The following is a 23991-nucleotide window of genomic DNA, read 5'->3' on the forward strand; positions in this document are numbered from 1 at the left end:
TTATATTGTGCCTAACTCCTACAGAGAAGAGAAGAGGCACCCAACAGAGGGCCTGGCATGATACTGAACAGGCACAAAAATATTTTATTTTTATATAACTATGCTAAAGATAAAAAAAGAGAGATGAACTGGCTGCCAGAATTAAGAGTCAGGCAAAAAGTAGCAGTGAGCCTCAGGCTAGGTAAAAGCTGACAGTCCAGCTTTTAGGATTAAAAATATATTATTTTACTGATCAAAGGTCAGGGCACAAACCAAGGAAATAACAATCAGGAACCCACTAATGGTCAAAATCTAGTCAATCAAATAAACTACTTATGTGAGCAGGTGGTACAGACCTGATACTAGAGTTTATCTGAACTAAACTGCTAATATATTTCTTGCCAGGTACATCATCCAGAGCCAGAAAAGAAAGGGCATCTATAAAGTATAATCCTGGGCAATCGCTGAAATTTTAATAGGGTCTATGGATTGCATAGCAGTGTTGCATCAATGTTAATGTCTTGATTTTAATGGTTTTATTACTGTTATATATCAGCATGCTCTCAATATATACCTAAGGATTTAGGGATGATGGGACATCATATCTACAACTTACTCTCAAATGGTTGAGAAAATAACAATAATAGGTAAGGGAAAATATAAGCCAAATATGATAAAATGTTAATAACTGGAGGATCCAGAGGAAGGATATATACAAAAGTACTTTGACCTAGGGGCACCTGGAGCGTATGACTCTTGGTTTTGGTTCAGGTCATCATCTCAAAGCTCATGGGATAGAGCCCCACGTCAGGCTCTTTGCTGACAGCACAAACCCTGCTTGGGATTCTTTTCTCTTTCTCTCTCTCTCTCTCTCAAAATAAACATTTTTTTAAAAAGTACTTTGAACTCATGTCACAACTTTTCTATATGTTTCACATTATTCCAAAATTCAAAATATAAAAACATAAGTAAATAAAATTTATAGTTGCTCTAACAGTGGAGTGTAGCATGTTTAAAAAGAAGTATCTAAACTAATAAACACATGACATTATTTCAAAATTAAAACTTAAAAATTAAAATAAATGTTTTGACAATATATTATATCTCAAAAATTGTCTAAACTAATAAACACACGAGGCAATAATAACTGCAGTTCTTAAAAGCCTCACTGGCCTTCAATTAGCAAGAAAAAATATTTCCCTTAAATTAAGTTACAAGATACTCCTTCCAGAGAATGCAAATTAACATAACAACAGAAATATTCTATAAAGTTATCTACAAGTGCCTTTTAAAATATATTGTAAAAATAAAGCTTTTCATAGCCCTCTCCAAAACTGCAACTGTATGGGGCACCTGGGTGTCTCAGTCGGTTGAGCGTCCAACTCTTGGTTTCAGCTCAGGTCATGACCTCGCAGTTCTGGGTTCAGTGAGTTTGAGCCCTGCATTGTTGGGCTCTGTGTTGGCAGTGCAGAACCTGCTTGGGATTCTCTCTCTCCCTCTCTCTCTGCCCCACCCCTATTCACGATGTCTCTCTCTCTCAAACTAAATAAACTTTTTTAAAAATGCAACTATGTAATTAATTAATCTCAAGAAAAAAATTACTAAATTTAATCAATAACCAGATTTATTCAATGACTTCCAGTGTTTCTATAGTAACACAAATATAAAAAACATATTCTAATTTTGGTAGTAGTAATACTTCAATTTCCAAAAAAAGATAAATCTTATTTACATATATGGGTCATCTACCAATCTTATCATTTAAAAATATTTTGGGAGAGCGCCTGGGTAGCTCAGTTGGTTAAGCAACCAACTCTTGATTTCAGCTCAGGTCATGGTCTCAGTTTGTGGGATCAATCCCCACATCAGGCTCTATGCTGACAGCGCAGAGCCTGCATGGGATTCTCTCTCTCCCTCTGTCTCTGCCCCTCCCCTGCTTGCACTTGCACACACACACATGCACACACTCTCTTTCTCTCAAAATAAATAAATAAACATTTTTTAAAGTATGTATATTTTTTGGAAAAACTTTCTTTGACATTGTTTCTGGAGTTGCTTTCATAACTTCTAATCTGAATTTTTTTTTTTTTTGAGACTTACTGAAACATGCTTTTATGAAATGACTATGAAAATCCCTGGGATAGTTTACTCTCTTCGTTAACATGAAAAATGCTACCAAGCTCTTATTACAGAAACCAAGACAAATAGAAACCTTTAAAAGGCTGGGTGTTCTAATACATTTTAAATAATATCACCCACAAAGTGTTTATCTACAGTTTAATCAACTGTCAAGTATAAATGACAAGAAAACTTTCACTTTATTTAAAACAATGCATTCACATTCCTTAGTGGTAAATACATACCATCTGGGAGCTGGAAGGAAACTTGTTACTTATCATACTTATCATGTTTATAACTTTGTCATTAAAACATTCTTAAAAATGAATTATGATAAACAAATCTGAGAATTTAAATAACTGAGCTCCTATTTCCTGAATTTCCTTTACAGCAAGACTTCCCTTCTTGTCAGACTTCCTGAATAATTTCCCAAGGACAAAGCATGCACCTTAAAGTAGTTGGTTCTATCCCACAAAAGCCTGGTTCCCAATAAGATGCTGTGGATCAGCACTACTTCAGGCTGAAATTTATGAGAAAAATGCCTCTCAGTGAAAAACTGGTTTTTCATCTCCAATCAACAATAGTAAAATAAAAAATAAATGCATAAATAAGTAAACAATGAGTGAGCTTTAAGAAAGGCTCACTTCAACACCAAGGAGAAAAAGCTACCAGTCACATGGTGGCAACTAGAAAATGTACTTTTCTCTGTAGTCTGTTTGAAATCTCTCTTGAATAACAAAGAAACAAAGACTACTTTTGCCTTCATAAATGTACCCAAGAAAAAAACCTTGCAAACTACTTTTGCCTCATCTCTTATTAAAGATTACCATTTTCTTCTTAAATAAAAAAAGTCAAAAATATTAAATTGCAATATTATATACCTGTTAAAAATAATTCAGTATAGGGCACCTGGGTGGCTCCGTCAGTTAAGCATCCAACTCCTGATTTTGGCTCAGGTCATAATCTCACCGTTTGTGAGCACAGAGCCTGGGATTTTCTCTCTCTCCCTCTCTCTCTTCCCCTCCCCTACTTGCACACATGAGTACATTCTCTCTCAAAATAAATTTTTAAAAAACTTTAAAAAAATAATAATTAGGTATATAAATTAACAGAGAAAAATAAACACACTGCAAATCTAACATATAAAAAGTATTCCTTTTTAGGGCACCTAGGTGTGTCAGTCGGTTAAGCATCCAACTCTTGATCTCAGCTCAGGTCATGATCTCATGGTTCATGGGTTTGAGCCCCAAATTGGGCTCCTTGCTGACACTGCAAGCCTGCTTGGGATTCTCTCTGTTGCCCCCTCTCTCTGCGCCTCCCTTCCTCTCTCTTTCTCTCTAAATAAGTAAATACACAAACAAACAAAACTTAAAAAAACAGGCTAACGAAAAAATTAAAAGAAAAATCTAGGAAATTAGATGCTCATAGAGGGCTTTGAAAAACTCTAGAATATTCTTGGGAATGTAGGAATGTATAGGGCTATACACCTGTCCAAGAAAGACTCAAGAACACCCTAATCTCTTACCTCTGGCTGAACTTGAGGTTCTACACCAACAGGAAGTAAAAGCTAAGACAAGGTTGTAAACTGCCAGAGTACTGAAGATATGCCCTACACACACAGGGAACTCTTTAACAAAGGCTAGAAGACTTATTCATTCAAGGCATTCATTGAGGGCGGGGGAGGCATTGGCTGGCGGGGGGGGGGACATTTATAGAATCTCTGTCCCATCAAAGCTGACCACTAAGTTATCCAAGCACAGATTTCAGTGGATGCACATGACAAAGAATATAGACTTTAAAAAATTAGTCCAGAGGGGCGCCTGGGTGGCTCAGTTGGTTGAGCGGCCGACTTCGGCTCAGATCATGATCTCACAGTCCGTGAGTTCGAGCCCCGTGTCAGGCTCTGTGCTGACAGCTCAGAGCCTGGAGCCTGCTTCAGATTCTGTGTCTCCCTCTCGCTGACCCTCCCTCGTTCATGCTCTGTCTCTCTCTGTCTCAAAAATAAATAAACATTAAAAAAAAATTAAAAAAAATTAAAAATTAGTCCAGAGAAGTAACTAACTCAAAAAGGCAACAACAAAAGCAACAGTAAACCCAGTGGGGGGATGGGAGGGGAAGAATCTGATTTTCAGAGTTGACATATCATATTACTTAAAATGTCCAGTTTTCAACAAAAAATGATGAGACATAGAAAAAAACAGATGAGTATGGCCCAAACACTGCAAAAACAGCAGGCAATAGAAACTGTTCCTGAAGAAATACTAACATTGAACTTACTAGGCAAAGACTTTAAATCAGCCATTATAAACATGTTCAAAGTAGTAAAGAAAACCATGCCTAAACAATTAAAGGACAATGTCTCATCAAATAGAGAATATCAATAAAAAGACAGAACTACTATGATTTAAAAGACAGTGGCATAAAGCACTAATATAAGACTATGCTGATTACCTTGCAATATAGACAGATACAGTTTGTATGACACTAACACAACAAAAGAAAAGGGAATAGAGATATACTGGACCAAAGTTTTTGTACACTATTAAATTAAGTCGAGGAGCATCTGGTGGACTCAAAAGCATGTGCCACTCTTGACATCAGGGTCATGAGTTTGAGCCCCACAGGGGGTGTAAAGATTACTTAAATAAATAAAACTTTAATAAAATAATAAACATACAAAAATAAAATTAAGTTGACACATATTTAACTGCTAATTACAATCTCTAGGGCAACCACCAAGAAAATATATAGTAAAAGAAACAAGGGAATGTAAATGGTACACTACAAAATATTTAACATAAAAGAATAAGAAATAGAAAACAAATTAACAAAGACATATAGAAAAAAAGACATAAAAAAAATAAGTAACAAAAAGGCATTAAATATAAATGGACTTATATTGAGACACTACAATCAAAGGATGCAGACTAGAAAAATGGATTTAAAAAACAATGGGAGCGCCTGGTGGCTGAGTCAGTTAAGCTTCTGACTTCTGGTCAGCTCATGTCATAATCTCACAATTTGTAGGTTCAAGCCCTGCATTGGGCTCCACATTGACACTGAAGGGTCTGCTTGGGATTCTCTCTCCCTCTCTCTCTCTCTTCCCCTGCCCTGCTCACACTCTCTCAAAATAAGTAAATAAGCTTTTTAAAAAAGTATTTTAAAAATGATGTAACTATATGCTGTCTAGACGACACTCACTTTATGGGGCGTCTGGGTGGCTCAGACGGTTAAAATGTCTGAATTTGGCTCAGGTCATGATCTCATGATCCATGGGTTCAAGCCCTGCATCAGACTCTGTGCTGACAGCTCAGAGCCTGGAGCCTGCTTCAGATTCTGTGTCTCCCTCTCTCTCTGCCCCTCCCCTGCTCATGCTCTGTCTCTTTCCCTCAAAAATAAATAAACCTTAAAACAAATTTTTAGAAGACACTCACTTTAGTTTCAAAGACACAAATAGGTTGAAAGGGAAAGTATGGAAAAAGATATATCATGCAAGCAGTAACCAAAAGAGAGATGGAGTGGCTATATCCATATCAACAAAATAGATTTTAAAACCAAAATTGTTACTAAAGACAAGGAAGAATATTCTATAATGATAAAAGGATCAATCTCCCAGGAAGATATAATAATCATAAAAATATAAATACCTGTGGGGAATAAGTTTAAGAATTCTCTGAGCTTGCACCAATGGGTTAACAAGGTTTAGGGTGGAAAGCCACCACAGGGTGAGAGTGCCCCCAGCATAGAACAAAGTGCAGAGCAGAAAGCTGCTTCCACAGGAAGAAAGCATCCAAGAACAGGTACAATTGGAAAGCTGCAGCAACAGGGTGAAAACACCCAGAGCTAATTAGCAAGAAAAATGCCTTGTTAACCCTGTGGTAGCACGTTCTATCTGTCTTAGCCTAGAAAAGTTAAGATAAACAGACACGGTGCCTGCTGCCTGCAGTAATCGGCCCTCTGTTCAGCACAGGGATTTTCATTTGTATTGACTCTTACCCCTAACACTGCATATCTTCAAAACCCCCTTTCTCTCACACACAAGTTAATGATCACTGTTTTATTGTCTCTTTCTGCATGTCCATGACGTTTGTAAGCCTTCTGATCCTAATACAGAGCAAGGACCCTTACTTGGGGCTCTTGTCTCCTCCCAGACATTAGCCTCTCTCATATTCAATTCTGCATCCACTCTCTTGCTGGACAAGAGAGAACTCCAGACTCAAAGTCTGTGACAAATACCCAACAACAAAGCCCAAAATACATGAAGCAAAAACTGATAGAATTAAATGGAAAAATAGAAAATTCAACCATAATTGGAGACTTCATATCCCACTTTCAATAATGAATAAGATCATCCATCAATAAAGGAACAAAAGACTTGAACAACACTATAAACTAACTAGACCTAATGAACATCTACAGACCACCCTACCCAACAACAGCAGAATACACATTTTTCTCAAGGGCACATGAAATATTCTTGAATACAGATAATATGTAAGGCCATAACCTAAGCCTATAACCAATCCTAAATAAATTTTAAAAGATTGGTACGATACAAAGTATGTTCTCCAATCATACATAATAGAATGAAATTTGGAATCAATAATAGAAGGAAATTTGGAAAGTCACAAATATGAGGAAATTAGACATATGTTTAATCTTTAACTAGAATGAACATAAATTAAGTATGTCATCTGTCTACCTTAGATCTGAGGCACCTGGGTGGCTCAGTCAGTTAAGCCTCTGACTCTTGGTTTCAACTCAGGTCATGACCTGGCTGTTCATGAGTTTGAGCCCCACATCCAGCTCTGTGCTGACAGTGTGGAGACTGCCTGGGATTCTCTCTGTCTCCCTTCTCTCTTTGCTCCTCCTCTTCTTGCTCTCTCACTCTCAAAATAAATACATACATAATATATATTACATATTGTATTTTATATGTATTATATATAAACATATATAATACACACACACACACACACACACACACACACACACACACACACATGACATCCATCAAGTATCTGAATAAAACATTACCTCCTTATAATAGCTTAAAAGGCCCCGCATGACCTGGCCACAGCCCACCTCAACAACCTTATCCTACCACCTCCATTTCACTCACTCACTCACTATGTTCCACTGGCCTTTGTGCTATTTTCTTCAATTAGCCAAGTTCACATTAGCTGTTTATTATGCCTACAATGCACTTTGCCCACATCTGGTTCTCTCAGGTCTCATCTGAATCATCTCTTCCCACAAACTCTTCCATAACTCTGTCATCCTCTTTTCTCAGTACTCTCAATTCTTTCACTCTGTTTGAAATTATCTTCAGAGTGCTTATTGTTTTAAAACCTTTTCATATATTACTTTATTTTCTGCTCCTCCCCACTGAAACATTAGTTGTAACTTTGTTCTGCCGTATTCTTGGTCTAGAACACTGCCTAGCACACAGAACTGTTCAATAAATACAATTAATTCTTGCTAAAAAAAAAAAAAGTTAATTATAAAAAACATATATGGTCCCAAAAGTATATAATGAATGCATACTATTAAGATTATCTAACTTAGGGGTGCCTAGGTGGCTCAGTCAGTTAAGTGTGGTTCTTGATCTCAGCTCAGGACTTGATCTCAGGGTCATGAGTTCAAGTCCTGTGTTGGGTTCCATGCTGGATGTGGAGACTACTTTAAAAAAAAAATTATATAGCTTAAAAACATTATTTTATGCATTTCTGTTATTAAGCTCCAATACATTTACAAACTTCTTTTTAAAATTCAATGCATTTAAAACACTTTGTTTACTTGTAATGACAAGTAAAAGGCAAAAAAAACTGCACTGTCAGAGTCTGGTTTATATTATAGGAAAGTGAAATTGAATAGTATCCTCAATATCTTATGAACATAACAGTGTTAAAACTTAAAAGAGAATTCTGAACTCTTAAAATCTCTTAACTGATGAACTCTTTTGTTTAGGCAAGTAGTACAGTATACGGATAAAGGAAAAATTCTTTAGAATCAGATAGGATAGACCTGGGTTAAAGTCCAACTCTTTTACTAGTTGGATGTACTAGACAAATTATTTAATCTCTCACTAACTGTAAATGTTCACTATTGTAAAGCTGGGCTAATAATTATATCTAACTTCTAAGATTGTGAGTATAAAATTGATACACAAATAAAAAGATTCAGACAATCTTTTGGTAAATAACCATTCAACAAAAGCTATTATATTTTGTTACTATTATAATATAGACAAACCAAAAGGAAACATGGGACCAAGATATTAACATTTTTTTTTTTTACATATAACTGTCATCAGGTATAATACCTGACAATGTATAATATTCTCTCATTAAGAATTATACTTGATAATAGGATTCTCTCATCAAGTATAATCAAAAAATGAAAATATGAAAGAGCTTTAAATTCATACAGAAAGACAAGGTATTCGTGGTATGCTTTACAATTAATGGGAAAGTCCTACTGTGGAACTTTCCCTTATATAGTTTTTATATAGTTATACCATATGAAAATCTACCATTCCTTTGGTTTTCTTTTCCTATGGTACCCTTAAAGAATATAACTATTTTTTATAACTCACAATTCACACTGAAATGATATAAACTACTTCACAATAGACTTGTCTGAAAAGATGTGATTCAAGAAAATTCCAGACCAGAAAGATCTAGGGTAAAAAGTTAAAACAAAATACAAACAACTAAAGAGGGGTGTGTTCTAGGAAGGGGGGTACGTGAATATGTACCGCACTAAGTGTATAATCTGACTGACAAAGAATACTGGGGAAAATTACAAGGATGGCTGTAGATTCTTCCCTTTCTATATATATGCCCTTGGGTAATCCCACCCTACATGGTTCTGGGCTTGGCCATGTGACCTACTCTGCCCCAGAGGATAATAGCATATTTGGTAGAAAGAGAGTCGTCAGAAAATGCTTGCACATTGCTGCTTCCACTCTCCTGTAGTTGGGGGAATCCTACAATTGCCATGGGAAGAAGCTCGGGAAAACCTGTAAAATGATGAGAGGCACAAGGCCCAGTTAAATAAATGGTTGTTATTTTAAGTCACTGTTTTGGAGTGATTCGTTACAAAGCAAAAACCAGTGGATACAAGTACAGATCAATGATGCATTTTTTTTTTAATCATGGAAAACAAGCAGAATACCAAAACAATGAAAAAAGATGAATATGCTAAATTTTAAAAAAGGAGACAAAGCAACTGAATACCATTATCAGAGGAAAAAGCAGAACGATGCTTGCATTTATAGTAAATGCCTAATAGATATTTACTGAAATCAAATAAATGAAATATAGCATACTTTAAAAAGACCAGTAAGGGGGCGCCTGGGTGGCGCAGTTGGTTAAGCGTCCGACTTCAGCCAGGTCACGATCTCACGGTCCGTGAGTTCGAGCCCCGCGTCAGGCTCTGGGGCTGATGGCTCGGAGCCTGGAGCCTGTTTCCGATTCTGTGTCTCCCTCTCTCTCTGCCCCTCCCCCGTTCATGCTCTGTCTCTCTCTGTCCCAAAAATAAATAAACATTGAAAAAAAAAATTTTTAAAAAAAAAGACCAGTAGGATCTGATAAGTTATTCAAAAGAGTATATGTCCTCTATAAGTGGCAAAAAATAATTCCTCCCCTTCCCTCTGCAACAGATATATCTTAATGGAATATTTTACCCATTTTGTCATCACACTTTTTGAAAAATGATCAGTAGAAATTGGAAAGATTCAGAAAATTACTGAGATTATTATAAAGTGAAGAGAAATAGTCAAAAAATTATTGGATAGTTTGAAAAAAAATTATGTGTGTCTAAATACAAATATCACCATGAGGGTGATCACCATTAATAATCATAATATATTAAAAAAATTATATGTGAAAAATGCTCTGCTAAGTGCCTACCATTATTTTACTTAATCCTCAATACAACCCTTTCAAGTTTGTGATATTAACCCAAATTACAAATGGGAAAACTGAGGCATATGAAAGTGAAGCAACGTGTAAGGAGGAAATAACTTAGCTCCAACTCCAAAAACCCGCAGTTCTTGCTTCACATGTATATTGTTTCAATATACGAGGATTTCAGTTACCACAGTTAAATTACACCAATTCCCTAATACCACAATTCAAATTTCAATTACCATGGTATATTAACTGTGAGTAAATGCATAAAGTACAAATGCATAAAGTGCTGGTTTTTCAGTCCACAATTGCTACATAATTTAGAGTTATGCATCATGATTAATGACCAATCACATCACTCGTTTCAAAGTCTGTGATGACTGGTCACTGCATACATCTGTTATTCAGCTCACACAGAAACAGCAAAAAGGTGGTTGTGTTGCCCCTTTATCTTCCAGTGACAAACCCGTGTGGACATTTTATAAAAATGGGTTTTGGAAAAGGAGAATTGACGAACAAAGATGAATGCAGCAAAGAAATAAAAAGTGATAATGCTGAAGATAAAATTCAGCTCAAACACAAAGAGAGTTATAGAAGAAATAGTGGACGATGGGAATGTTGACACAGCCACTGTTGAAGAGGTCCTGTTAGAAGAACTTTGAGAATGAACTTGTCAACATAAATGAGGAAAGTGGTTGTGACCAAAAGGCTAAAATGTTCCAGAGAACATTATTCTGGCAAAATTACTGTAACTGCAGGAATGCTCAGAGATATTTCACACTGAAGATTAACATTTTATAAGCTGACCCAAACTAGAAAGTAGTATGACAATTCACCAAGGCACAGAAAAGATACTCTGTACTGTAATTTATACGATGAGAAGAAAGCAACAAGAACAATTCAAATAACTACAGAGAAGTTTTATACAAAAAAATAAAACAAATTCTCAATGTTTCTAACATTTTAAAGCACAATGTACTAAATATCTGTTTTAGGGGCGCCTGGGTGGCGCAGTCGGTTAAGCGTCCGACTTCAGCCAGGTCACGATCTCGCGGTCCGGGAGTTCGAGCCCCGCGTCAGGCTCTGGGCTGATGGCTCGGAGCCTGGAGCCTGTTTCCGATTCTGTGTCTCCCTCTCTCTCTGCCCCTCCCCCGTTCATGCTCTGTCTCTCTCTGTCCCAAAAATAAAAAAATAAACGTTGAAAAAATATCTGTTTTAATAGTTTTTCCATTCTTGGGGCACCTGGATGGCTCTCAGTTAAGTGTCCAACTTTGGCTTGGGTCATGATTTTGCCATTCATGAGTTCGAGCCCCACACTGTACTCTGTGCTGACCACCCAGAGCCTGAAGCCTACTTTCAATTCTGTGTCTCCCTCTCTCTCTGCCCCTCCCCCTTGCACGTGCATGTGTGTGTGTGTGAGCTTGTGTGCGTGCGCGTGAAGGCACGATTTCTCTCTCTCTCTCTCAAAAATAAACATCAAAAGTTTTTTAAGTAAAAAATTAAAAAAAATTTAAAAAGGCCACAGAACAGTTGAAATCATTGTAAAGTTCATGTAAGATTTTTCAGCTTGTACAGTTGCTTCTATGGTACTGTCCTACCATGCAAAGTGAAGACTGCCTGTACATCCTATTTACATTATACTATGCTAACTCACTAAATACATGAAAGGTTTGAAGGTGGGAGATTTGAAAGAAATGTTAGATCCCTTCCACAACTGATTAAAAACTGAACTAAATCTATTGAGGAAATTGGCTAATTAAAAAAAAAGAAAACTTATATTGTCAAAGCTTATGGTCTATGACATCTACTTCCTTAGAAGTCTTCAAGAAGGAAATGCACAATTATATCTCTTTTCTCTTTGACTTAGACACAAAAGTGAAAAGAAAAATTTAAGGAGGGACGGCTGGGTGGCTCAGTCGGTTAAGCGTCCAAGTTCGGCTCAAGTCATGATCTCACAGTTCATGAGTTCAAGCCCTGCATCAGGCTCTGTGCTTTCAACACAGAGCCTGCTTCAGATCCTCTGTCCCTCTCTCTCTCTGCAATGTCTGGGCTATAGTAGAAGACAAGCTTTCGAGGCACTTTCAAGCTAAAGACTCAGATACACTCAAGTAACATACATACATACGTATATATATATATATATATATATATATATATATATATACACATACATATATATACATGTATATATATATATATATATAAAACAATATAAATAATTAATTGAAATTAGCAAAATGACTATCATATTCACAGAAGCTCAATGTAGCTTTCAGGGAAAGATGAGAATTGAATTAGACAAGCGGAAGCAAGGAACAAAACTCCAGGCACAGTTTGGCATAAACAGGAAGGAAGAAAAAAAAGGAAAAGACACAATCGATAAGAAGAGCAGGTTTGTCATCCCAGCAGCAAGTAATAAAGGGGGAAATATAACCATTTGTGCAGAGTCTTGAATATCAGGTTACTTGGAAACACGAAACAACAGAAAGTTTTTTCATTAGAATATTGTTACAATAAAAAAATTCACGACAGGGGCGCCTGGGTGGCTCAGTCAGTTAAGCATCTGAATTAAGCTCAGGTCATGATCTCACAGTCCGTGAGTTCGAGCCCTGCGTCAGGCTCTGTGCTGACAGCTCAGAGCGTGGAGCCTACTTTGGATTCCCTCTCTCTCTGCCCTTCCCCTGCTCATGCTCTGTCTCTCTCTGTCTCAAAAATAAATAAAAACATAAAAAAAAAACTTTTTTTTAACTCACAACAAAGTAAGAATGAAACTATAATAACTTGGACTATAATACTCGCTGTGGAAATATACTGCATAAGATACATAAGGAATACAGAATGCAGAAGGGCTATTCACCAATATAATGAATGAATGAAAAAGGAAACAGAAATAAATATTGTAAATGAATAAGACGAGTAACTAGGAACAATGACCCTAAAAAGAGAACTCAAAACATTAAGAAAGCTACTTGGCCTAAGGAAGCAAGATGACTTTGTTGGGATCCACTGAAAATGAGGAACCTTAGATCACTGAGAAGACATCACTTCTGTTTCCACTAACTACTGAGCAAGATCCTGGTGAACCCACTCCCACAAAGAAAACAACTACAAAATCTAGATACAACACAAAAATAACCTACCTGAAAGCACTGGAGAGTGAATAGAAGCCAATAGATTCTGGAGGAAGAGAGCTGTTAAGTGAGTTCCCAATCAGAGTGGTGACCAGGGTGACTGGAGCACTGTCATTCTGGCTGGGGAAATCAGAATACTGAGGCACAGGAAACCACTGCCTGTGGCCAAGGAGGAAAAGAATCCCAGAAGGACAAGAACCAGAAAAGGGATACTCAAATTCTGTCTACCCACATCCTTGGCTAATCCTTGAGTAGCTCAAATAAAGACAAAATATCTGTACTGAAACTAGAGCTGCAATTCAAGAAACAAAGTATGCAATTCTATTCTAACCAAGATAATAACCTGCCAGGGGCCCCTGGGTGGCTCAGTCAGTTCAGTGTCTGACTCTTGATTTTGGCTTGGATCATGATACCAGGGTTGTGGGATTGAGCCCACAATCTGAGCGTGGAGCCTACTTAAGATTCTCTATCTTCCTCTGCCCCTGTACCCTCTCCCTCTCTCTGTCTCTAAAAAAATAACAATTAAAATAATAACAACCTGCCGAACAACATCAATAACAATCAAAAACAATGAAAAACTCTCAAAAGAACAAATCAACTCAAAAAGTAGTCAAATAAACCAATAAACATCAGGAAAAGAATAACAGGAAAAAAACAGAGAATACAAATGCAATGGTACAGAAAAAAAAAATCAACATCAATAATTACATTAAATGTTAATGAACACAGATTCCAATTAAAAGGCAGAGACTGAAAAAATTGATTCAAAAAGCAAGAAACAGGAGTGCCTGGGTGGTTCAGTCAGTTGAGCATCCAACTCTTGATTTCCACTCATGATATGAACTCTCTGTTCATGAGACTGAGTCCTGCATCAGGCCCTGTGCTGACAGCATGGAGAATGCTTGGGATTCTCTGTCTCCCTCTACGTCTGCTCCTCTCTAAGCTCGCTCACTCTTTCTGTCTCTTTCTCTCAAAAATAAACTTTTTTTAAAAAAAGAAATAATATATATTGTCAAAAAAAGATGAATATGAAATGTAAAGACCCAGAGAAGTTGAAAATATATGGATAGAAAAGATACATAAAGCAAAGAGTAAGAATAAAAAAACTGAAGTGGCTATATTAGAATCAAGCAAGATATACCTTACAACAATAATTACTACCAGAGATAAAAAGGGACCTAGCACAATGATAAAAGGATCAATTCATCAAGAACACAGAATAATAATAAAGTGGTATATGTTAGTAACAGAGCTTTAAAAATCATGAAGCAAAAATTCACAATATTAAAAAAAAGAGCCAATTCCAAAATCTTAATTGTGGATTTTAACTTCTCTATTCTAACAATTGATGGAATAATTAGACCAAAAAATAGTAAGTCATCAAAGACCTAGAAGACATCAACAGTATCAATCACCTTGAGTTAACTGATATCTATAGAACTACACCTAACAACTACAGAATACATATTCCTTTCAGGCACTCATAGCAGGTTTCACCAGGATAAAACATGATGGGCCATAAAACAAGCCCCAGTATATTTTAAAAAATTAATATCATGTCAATTGTGTTCTTCATCCACAATGGAATTAAGTTAGATATCAACAATAAGATAACTTTATGGGGCGCCTGGGTGGCACAGTCGGTTACGCGTCCGACTTCAGCCAGGTCACGATCTCGCGGTCCGTGAGTTCGAGCCCCGCGTCGGGCTCTGGGCTGATGGCTCAGAGCCTGGAGCCTGTTTCCGATTCTGTGTCTCCCTCTCTCTCTGCCCCTCCCCCGTTCATGCTCTGTCTCTCTCTGTCCCAAAAATAAATTAAAAACGTTGAAAAAAAAAATTTTTTTTTAAATAAAAAAAAAACAATAAGATAACTTTAAAAATAAGAAATATTAGGAAATTTGACAATATACTTCTAAAATAACCCATGGATCAAGTAAGTACTGCCAAGGAAAATTCAAAACTATTCTAAACAGAATGACAAAATAATGACATCAAAATTTGTGGGATGCAGCAAAAGCAGTACTAGCAAAGAAAATGTTGGCTTTAAGTGCTTATATTTCTTAAAAAAAGAAGAAAGGGTACCTGGGTAGCTCAGTTGGTTAAGCATCCAACTCGCTCAGGTCAAGATATCACAGTCATAAGATCAAACCCTGCATCAGGATCTGTGCTGGGTGCAGAGCCTACTTAAGATTCTCTCTCTCCCTCTCCCTTTGCCCCTCCCCCCCAAAAAATTAAATTAAAGTTAAAAAAAAAAAAAAGAAGATTTAAGGGGTGCCTGGGTGGCTCAGGCAGTTAAGTCTTCAATTCTTGGTTCCAGTTCAGGTCATGATCTCATGGTTCATGAGTTGAGCCCCACATCGGGCTCTGCACTGGCAGCACGGAGCCTGCTTGGGATTCTCTCTCTCTCCCTGCCCCTCCTCCACTCACTCTGTCTCTCTCTCAAAATAAGTTAATTAATTAATTAAAAAAAAAAAAAAAGAATATTTAAGATCAATGGCCTAAGTCCTCATCTTAAGAAAAAAAAGGAAGGGGCGCCTGGGTGGCTCAATCATAAGTGTCCAACTTCACCTCAGGTCATGATCTCACTGTTTGTGGGTTTGAGCCCCATGTCAGGCTCTGTGCTGACAGCTCAGAGCCTGGAGCCTGTTTCAGATTCTGTGTCTCCCTCTCTCTGCCCCTCCCCCACTCACACTCTGTCTCTCTCAAAAATAAATACTAAAAAAAAAAAAAAGAAAAAGGAAGACAGAGCAAATTAAATGTAAAATAATTATAAAGAAGGAAATAAAGAACAGAAATTGATGGAAGAGAAAATGTACAATAATATTCAAAATCAATGAAATTAATAGCTGATTGTCTGGAAAGATGAATAATATTGATAAATCTCTAAGCAGACTAATGAGATAAGACAGAGAAATTAATTAATATCAAATTAATAACAGGAATGAAAGAAAGGACATCACTAAAGATCCTACAGAAATTAAAAGGATAGTAAGGGAATGTTATCAACAAATTTATAGCAATAAATTTGCAACCCAAATTAAATGTAAAAATTAAGTGAAACAAACAAAATACCAAACTAAGAAGAAACAGAAAACTTGAATGGTCTCATATCAGAGAAATTGAATTCATAATTAAAACTTTCCCACAGAAGCGTCTGGGTGGCTCAGTCAGTTCAGCGTCTAACTCTTGATCTCGGCTCAGGTATTGATCTTGAGGTTCATGGGGTCAAGACTGGCATCAGGCTCTGTGCTGGCAGCGTGCAGCCTGCTTGGGATTCTTTCTCTTCCTTTCTCTACCCCTCCCTCCCCCTCAAAATAAATAAATAAACTTTAAAATATAAAAAGATAAAAATAAAACCTTCTCATAAAGAAAACTACATGCAATTATGGCTTAATTGGTGAATTCTACCAAATATTTAAGAAATAAACAATGCCAATCCAACAAAAACTCTTTCAAAAAATACAAGAAGAGAGAACACTTCATTGTATGAAGCCAGTATCACTCTGATACCAAAATCAAAGACATCATCAGAAAAGAAAACAGATCAATATCTTTCACAAAGATGCAAAAACTCTTAACAAAATTATAGCAAATCATATCCAACAATATATAAAAGGGATTAAGACATAATAACTAAGTGGTATTTATCCCATGGAAGGCAAGCTTGGCCTAACATTCCAAAACAGAATCAATTAAATTTATGATATTAACAGACTAAATGAGAAAAAAATTATAATTTGAATTAATGAAGAAAAAAATGACAAAATTCAACACTCAGTCATAACAGAAATTGAAGGGAACATCCTCCACCAGATTAAGGACATCATTCTCAACAAAGAAAAGCTCAATGCCTTCCCACTAAGATCAAGAATGAATAAGGAGGTTTGCTGTCACCATTTCTATTCAGAATTAGACTGGATATCCTAACAGGTACAATGGATCAAGAGAAAGAAATAAAAAGCATATGCAAAAGAAAAAAAGACCTGTCATTACTTACAGGTTATATGATCATGTGCAGAAAAAATCCTAAGGCATCTGCCAAAAACCCCACTAGAACTTGATAGTGAACTTAACAGGGTCACATGATACAAAGTACAAAAATACATTCCATTTCCATATACTAGCAATGAAGAAATAGAAAATAAAAATTTTTAAATCGATTTATAATAGCATCAAGAAGCAAAATACTTAGGAATAAATTTAATAAAATATGTACAAGACTGAACACTAGAAACTACAAAAGGTTACAAAGGAAAACGAAAGAAGGACTAAATAAATGGGGACAGATACCATGTTCATGATTAGAAAACTGAATAAAGATAAGGTGGCAATTCTTTCCAAAATGCTCTAAAAGTTCAATGCAACCCCATTAATCTCCCAGGAGACTTTTTGAAAAAATTGATAAGCTGGTTTCATAACTTATATAAAAATACAAAGACTGATAATATCAAAAACAACCTAGGAAAAGAAGAATAAAGATGAAAGACTCAGGGGAGCCTGGATGGCTCAGTCAGTTAAATGTCCAACTCTTGATTTTGGCTCAAGTCATGATCTCAGTTCGTGAGATCAAGTCCCGCGTTGGGCTCCAAGCTGACAGCAAGGAACCTGCTTGGGATTCTTCCTCCCTCTCTACCCCTCCCCAACTCAAACATGCATTCTCTCTCTCTCTCTCTCTCTCTCTCAAAATAAATAAACATTAAAAAAAAAAGATGGAAAACTCACAATATCTTAAGTCAAGACTTACAATAAAGCTACAGTAATCAAGACAGTGCATTTAGGGCATAGGATAGATAGGTCAACGGAACAAAATAGAGACCAATAATAGTACCATACTTTATGGGGTCAAATGATTTGTGACAAAGGCACCAAAGATCATTCAATGGGGAAAGGACAGTCTTTTCAACAAATGTTGCTGGAACATGGTTATCTATATTGAAAAAATAATAATAAATCTTGACCCCTATCTCACAACATACCGCAAAATTTACTTGAAATGAATCAAAGACCGAAAGGTAAGAACTATAAAAATTCTAGAAGAAAACCTAAGAAAAACTTTATAACCCTGAGTAAGATAAATATTTCTTAAACAGGACACAAAAAGAATGAACATAAACAGACAATAGCTAAGAGGCAGTTGGAGATAACTATCATAATTTGGTAATAACACTGGGCTTATTCTTTTTAGAGGCTTTCATAACCTCTTTTGCAGCCCATAACGCACCAAAATCATTTCTCATTCAGACAAAATAGACACAAATAAAAGACTCTATCCAATCGCTGGAGCCCTGAGATATTTACATAAAAAATTACCATAGGGGCGCCTGGGTGGCGCAGTCGGTTAAGCATCTGACTTCAGCCAGGTCACGATCTCGCGGTCCGGGAGTTCGAGCCCCGCGTCAGGCTCTGGGGCTGATGGCTCAGAGCCTGGAGCCTGTTTCCGATTCTGTGTCTCCCTCTCTCTCTGCCCCTCCCCCGTTCATGCTCTGTCTCTCTCTGTCCCAAAAATAAATAAACGTTGAAAAAAAAAATTAAAAAAAAAAAAAATTACCATAGAGGGGTGCCTGGGTGCCTCAGTTGGTTAAGTGTCTGACTTCAGCTCAGGTCTCACTGTTCGTGAGTTTGAACCCTGCATCAGGCTCTGTGCTGACAGCTCAGAGCCTGGAGCCTGCTTCAGATTCTGCATCTCCCAATCTCTCTGACCCTCCCCTGTTCACACTCTGTCTCTCTCTCTCTCTCAAAATAAAATAAACATTTTTAAAACACTTTTTTTAATTACCATAAATAGAAATTAGAATTAATGTTTTCCCTAATCAAACTAGACAATAATGACATTTCAGAAAAAGACTTCAAAAGGCAAAAAGATTTTATTTTAATGAGAAAGTTAGAAAAGCCAAATAGAAAGACCAATAATAGCCCCACACTTTTATGCTCAAATGATTTGTGACAAAGGCACTAAAGATAATTCAATGGGGAAAAGATAGTCTTTTCAGCAAAGGAAAAAACAATTGATAAAATTTCAACAGACATATCTTTACAACAAAACAGTACAACTTAACCTTCTTTTATATTGTAAGTATATTCCTAGAAAACTAAGTATAAAATAAAGTTTTTATGAAATGGAAAGAATTTATACAGTAGTGGAAATTTCTTTATAAATTAATTTTATTATGAATCACATTGTATATGAAAACCCTTTCATGATTTCAATAAAAACTAATTTACATGTTACATAATTCTAGATATTCCTAAATTAGTTTTCCTTGAAGCCAAATATGGAGCTGAAATATTAATGCAAATGGTAAACATAGAACAACTTCACTTATCATAAGGGGAAAAACATCAGAGAATAAAACTTGGTAAGATTACCTTAAAAGGTTGTTTTTTTAATCTATAATCATAAAAGTGCACCTTTTTCAGCTATTTTGTGTGTGTGTGCTAAATCACAAAAGGGTAACAAAAGAAAGTAGAATGACAGAAAAAGGAAAAAGATGAAAGTTTTAAAATGTTCACAAATATAGGAAGGATATAAAATAAGTGGATCCAAAAAAGGAAAGAATGGAAATACTTAATTTGAGAATTAAGCTATTTATCAGGCTCGTTGCAATCAACCACAGGTTTAAAAGAAAAAGGGAAAGAGAAAGAGAAGACACATGCCAAGCTTTGCTAGAATAACTTACTTACTTGTACCTTCAATAAAAATGTCACAATCATAGCTATTATCTATCAAATGCATACTATGTACAAGTAACAAATTATCTCTGACTCTTAAATGGCCTCACAAAATAGGTATTATTATTCCATTTATCTTAACCCTAGAGAGGTTAAGAAATTTACCAAAAGCCAGACAAAAGAGAGCCATTAACAAAAGAGAAGGAATTTGAACCTGGGTCTGTCCTTTGAAAACAGCATTCTAACCCCCAAGTGGTGTCCTATAACAATTTTTTAAAGGGGCGCCTGGGTGGCGCAGTCGGTTGGGCGTCCGACTTCAGCCAGGTCACGATCTCGCGGTCCGGGAGTTCGAGCCCCGCGTCGGGCTCTGGGCTGATGGCTCAGAGCCTAGAGCCTGTTTCCGATTCTGTGCCTCCCTCTCTCTCTGCCCCTCCCCCGTTCATGCTCTGTCTCTCTCTGTCCCAAAAATAAATAAACGTTGAAAAAAAAAAATAGATTTTGTTTGATTTGCAGTAATTATAGTTACAAAACAACTCTGTTAGGGAATTGCACAATACTAAACAATTCATGAGGCAGCAGCAATACTGGAAATTCCACTGAACGAGGCCAAAAGTACCTACCACAGTTAAAGTATAAATTAATTAACTATAGCATTAATAAGACAGTAAGAATATTTTTTAAATCTCTAGCAAATATCCATGAGCCTTTGTTAATGCAACAGAAAGCCAAAAATGGTATCAAATGGTTTCGTGGCTCAATAAAAAGTATCTCAAACACTTCAGTACATCTTAATGGGGGTTAGACAGCAAACAGGCACACTGAAAATAAAGTATATACAAAACAAAGATCATTCAAACCTTAAACTATCCAAGGAAACATAGATAATTAAAATGATGTATTAGGAAAAAAAGTTTTTCTGGTTAAATACCATTCTGAAAACAAGCAATGATTGACAGAATAAAATTAATTCTTTTAAATTCAAAGAAAAAAACCATCTCCATCTAAAACATCTGTGTAAAAAGGAGATGTGGAAACCTATATAAAAGACTAAAATGTATCCTATCAAGAAGCTGAGTAGAAAAAAATTTCAAATTTCAAACATACAGGAAAAGAATTAAACTTGAACATGGAGAGCACTATTACAAAGCATAAAAAAGGAAGCCATTCACTAGCATACCAGCTCAATGAGGCCATTCAACATTTTGCTGAAGTACAGAGTATCAAAATATTAACAACTGCAAATTCAATGAAATGTTACATTAAAATAAGAAATCAGCACAAAAGATTCTGTGAAAGTAAATGAAATTTCTACCTTTGGCCATTTGGGATTGAGAAGTCGAGCTTTGATTGCATCGTCCAGTGCCTTGTCATACTGCTGGATTTTCATATAGGCTGCAGATCTATTGCTGTATAAGATGCAGTTCTGAGGGTCAACAGCCAGGGCTTCATTGTACAGAACAATAGCTGTATGAAAATCTCCATCATGACAGGCCTGGTTACTCTGACGAACTTTCTCAACAAATTCAGCTTTGCTCAACACTGGTCCATCAGGACTTCTCCGACCAATAGTCTTAGCACCAAAGAGAGGAATCTACAAACAAAGAAACTTTGTCAGATAATCCAGAGGGTTTCTTTGTCTGAATTTCAAGAGAAGAGGGACATTCTGGGGTGCCTGGGTGGTCCAGTTGGTTGAGCGTCTGACTTCGGCTCAGGTCATGATCTCACGGTTCGTGAGTTCAAGTCCCTTAATCTGGCTCTTGCTGTCAGCGCAGAGCCTGCTTCAGATCTTCTGTCCCCCTCTCTCTCTGCCCCTTCCCTGCCTGTGCTCTCTCAAAAGTAAAAATAAATAAATAAAAGAACAGAGACATTCTTCATGGTCTGCTTTATATAGTAAACTTTTGTAGCCTGAAAGTTAATAACCTTTCAAAGAAGCAGCCAACATAGTACTTTGAATGCATACATATATATATATGCATATATATATATGTATCTTTTATATATATACATATAGTTATAAACATACATATTTAGGGGTACTTGAGTGGCTCCGTTGGTTAAGCATCCTAATCTTGATCTCTGCTCACGTTGTGTTCTTGTGGTTCGTGAAATCGAGTCCTACATCAGGCTCAGCACTCACGGAGGAACTTGCTTGGGATTCTCTCTCTCCCTCTCTCTCTGCCTCTCTCTCTCTCAAAACAAACTTTAAAAACATGCACATTTATATTTATATTTTTTGGATTGACAGAATGACTGAATAAATGAATGAATGAATGGATGAATGAATGAGTGAATGCAAAAGAATACTTAGACTTTTTCCTGGCAATTTACAGTTCTACTAAGTGAGGGTGCCTGGCTGGCTCACTCAGTAGAGCATGAGACTCTTGATCTTGGGACCTGAGTTAAAGCCACATGTTGGGTATAGAGATTACATACACACGTGCATAAAGTTATTTATATTAAGGGAAAAAATACAAATACAAGTCAATACAGAAAACATGATCTAAACTATATTAAGATAGTTGCACTCAGAAAATGAAATAAATAATCAAAATAATAACTATGCTAAGTTATCTCTGGATATAAAATTATGGGTTATCTTTATTTTTTTTTATTTTTTAATGTTTATTTATTTTTGAGGGAGAGAGAGAGAGAGAGAGAGAGAGAGGAGGGGTGGGGGCAGACAGAGAAGGAGACACAGAATCTGAAAGAGGCTCCAGGCTCTGAGCTGTCAGCACAGAGCCCGACGCGGGGCTTGAACTCATTGACCGCGAGATCATGACCTGAGCCGAAGTCAGGCACTCAACCAACTGAGCCACCCAGGCACCCCAGAGTTACCTTTCTTATCCAAATGTTATACAGTAAGTATATTTGAGTTCTAAAATTAAAAAATTTAAAAAATTTAAAAACATAAATTTTAATGTATCAATGAATCTTTTAGACTGACAAATTTGGTAATTGGGCTTCTACCATGGAATTTCAAAGACAAACACCAGTTTTTGGAAATCACCAAAAAGAAAAACAAAATACCTGCCGTAAACTGTATCTTGGCAATTTAAGACTCGTTTTTTATGTTGATTTCCTCCAAATCATTAAGTTTCCTATGACTTAATAACACTGACCTTAAAACCAAAGGGAGTGAATGAGTCAAACGTTACTTATTTTTAAAATAGGAAAATTAGGAACTGCATCAGAGTGCCAAGAGAAGAAACTTAAGACATCAGTATCCCGAGAGACAGTTTGCAATTCTAAGCAGACTTGCCCTGAGTACAATTAAAACAAAAAGTGTAAAGTATAATTTTCTTCCTCATGTCTTTAAGACTAAGTCCCTCCATTCAAAAGAACACAGGGGTGCCTGGCTGGCTCAAGTGGTAGAGCATGTGACTCTTAATCTCAGGGTTATGAGTTCAAGTCCCATGTTGGGTATAGAGATTACTTAAATAAATAAATCTTAAAAAAAAAAAAAAAAAAAAAAAAAAAGGAGGACAGATCTGAGATGTAACACAACCAATACTTAAAAAGTACTACGGGGGGGGCGCCTGGGTGGCGCAGTCGGTTAAGCGTCCGACTTCAGCCAGGTCACGATCTCGCGGTCCGTGAGTTCGAGCCCCGCGTCAGGCTCTGGGCTGATGGCTCGGAGCCTGGAGCCTGTTTCCGATTCTGTGTCTCCCTCTCTCTCTGCCCCTCCCCCGTTCATGCTCTGTCTCTCTCTGTCCCAAAAATAAATAAACGTTGAAAAAAAAAATTTAAAAAAAAAAAAAATAAAAAAAATAAAAAATAAATAAAAAGTACTACGGGGCGCCTGGGTGGCGCAGTCGGTTAAGCGTCCGACTTCAGCCAGGTCACGATCTCGCGGTCCGTGAGTTCGAGCCCCGCGTCGGGCTCTGGGCTGATGGCTCGGAGCCTGGAGTCTGTTTCCGATTCTGTGTCTCCTTCTCTCTCTGCCCCTCCCCTGTTCATGCTCTGTCTCTCTCTGTCCCAAAAATAAATAAACGTTGAAAAAAAAAAATTAAAAAAAAAAAAAGTACTAGACTCTTCACAGAGGACAAAGGACAAATTCCACAGAAAGGAGGAAAAAAGCAGAGCTAATCTTCACACAGACAATTACTATTTTTCCTGTTTACAGGAATATCATGAACTAGATTTCCATGACAATTTGAAACATTAAAAATATTCTTGGGG

At 36.6% G+C, this 23991-nt stretch overlaps 1 protein-coding gene across 1 annotated transcript in view; it reads right to left on the reverse strand.

The window, feature by feature from the left end:
- Nucleotides 1–23991, reverse strand: part of LOC115528120 (tetratricopeptide repeat protein 28-like) — a 452468-nt gene that overhangs the window by 390503 nt on the left and 37974 nt on the right. Inside the window, exon 2 of the mRNA XM_030335959.1 lies at nucleotides 21125–21403. Within this exon, the coding sequence (XP_030191819.1) occupies nucleotides 21125–21199 (75 nt within the window). The 5' untranslated portion in view covers nucleotides 21200–21403. The remainder of the gene's footprint in view (nucleotides 1–21124; nucleotides 21404–23991) is intronic.

The sequence above is a fragment of the Lynx canadensis genome, chromosome D3, assembly GCF_007474595.2.
Source record: "Lynx canadensis isolate LIC74 chromosome D3, mLynCan4.pri.v2, whole genome shotgun sequence".
Lineage (NCBI taxonomy): Eukaryota > Metazoa > Chordata > Mammalia > Carnivora > Felidae > Lynx > Lynx canadensis.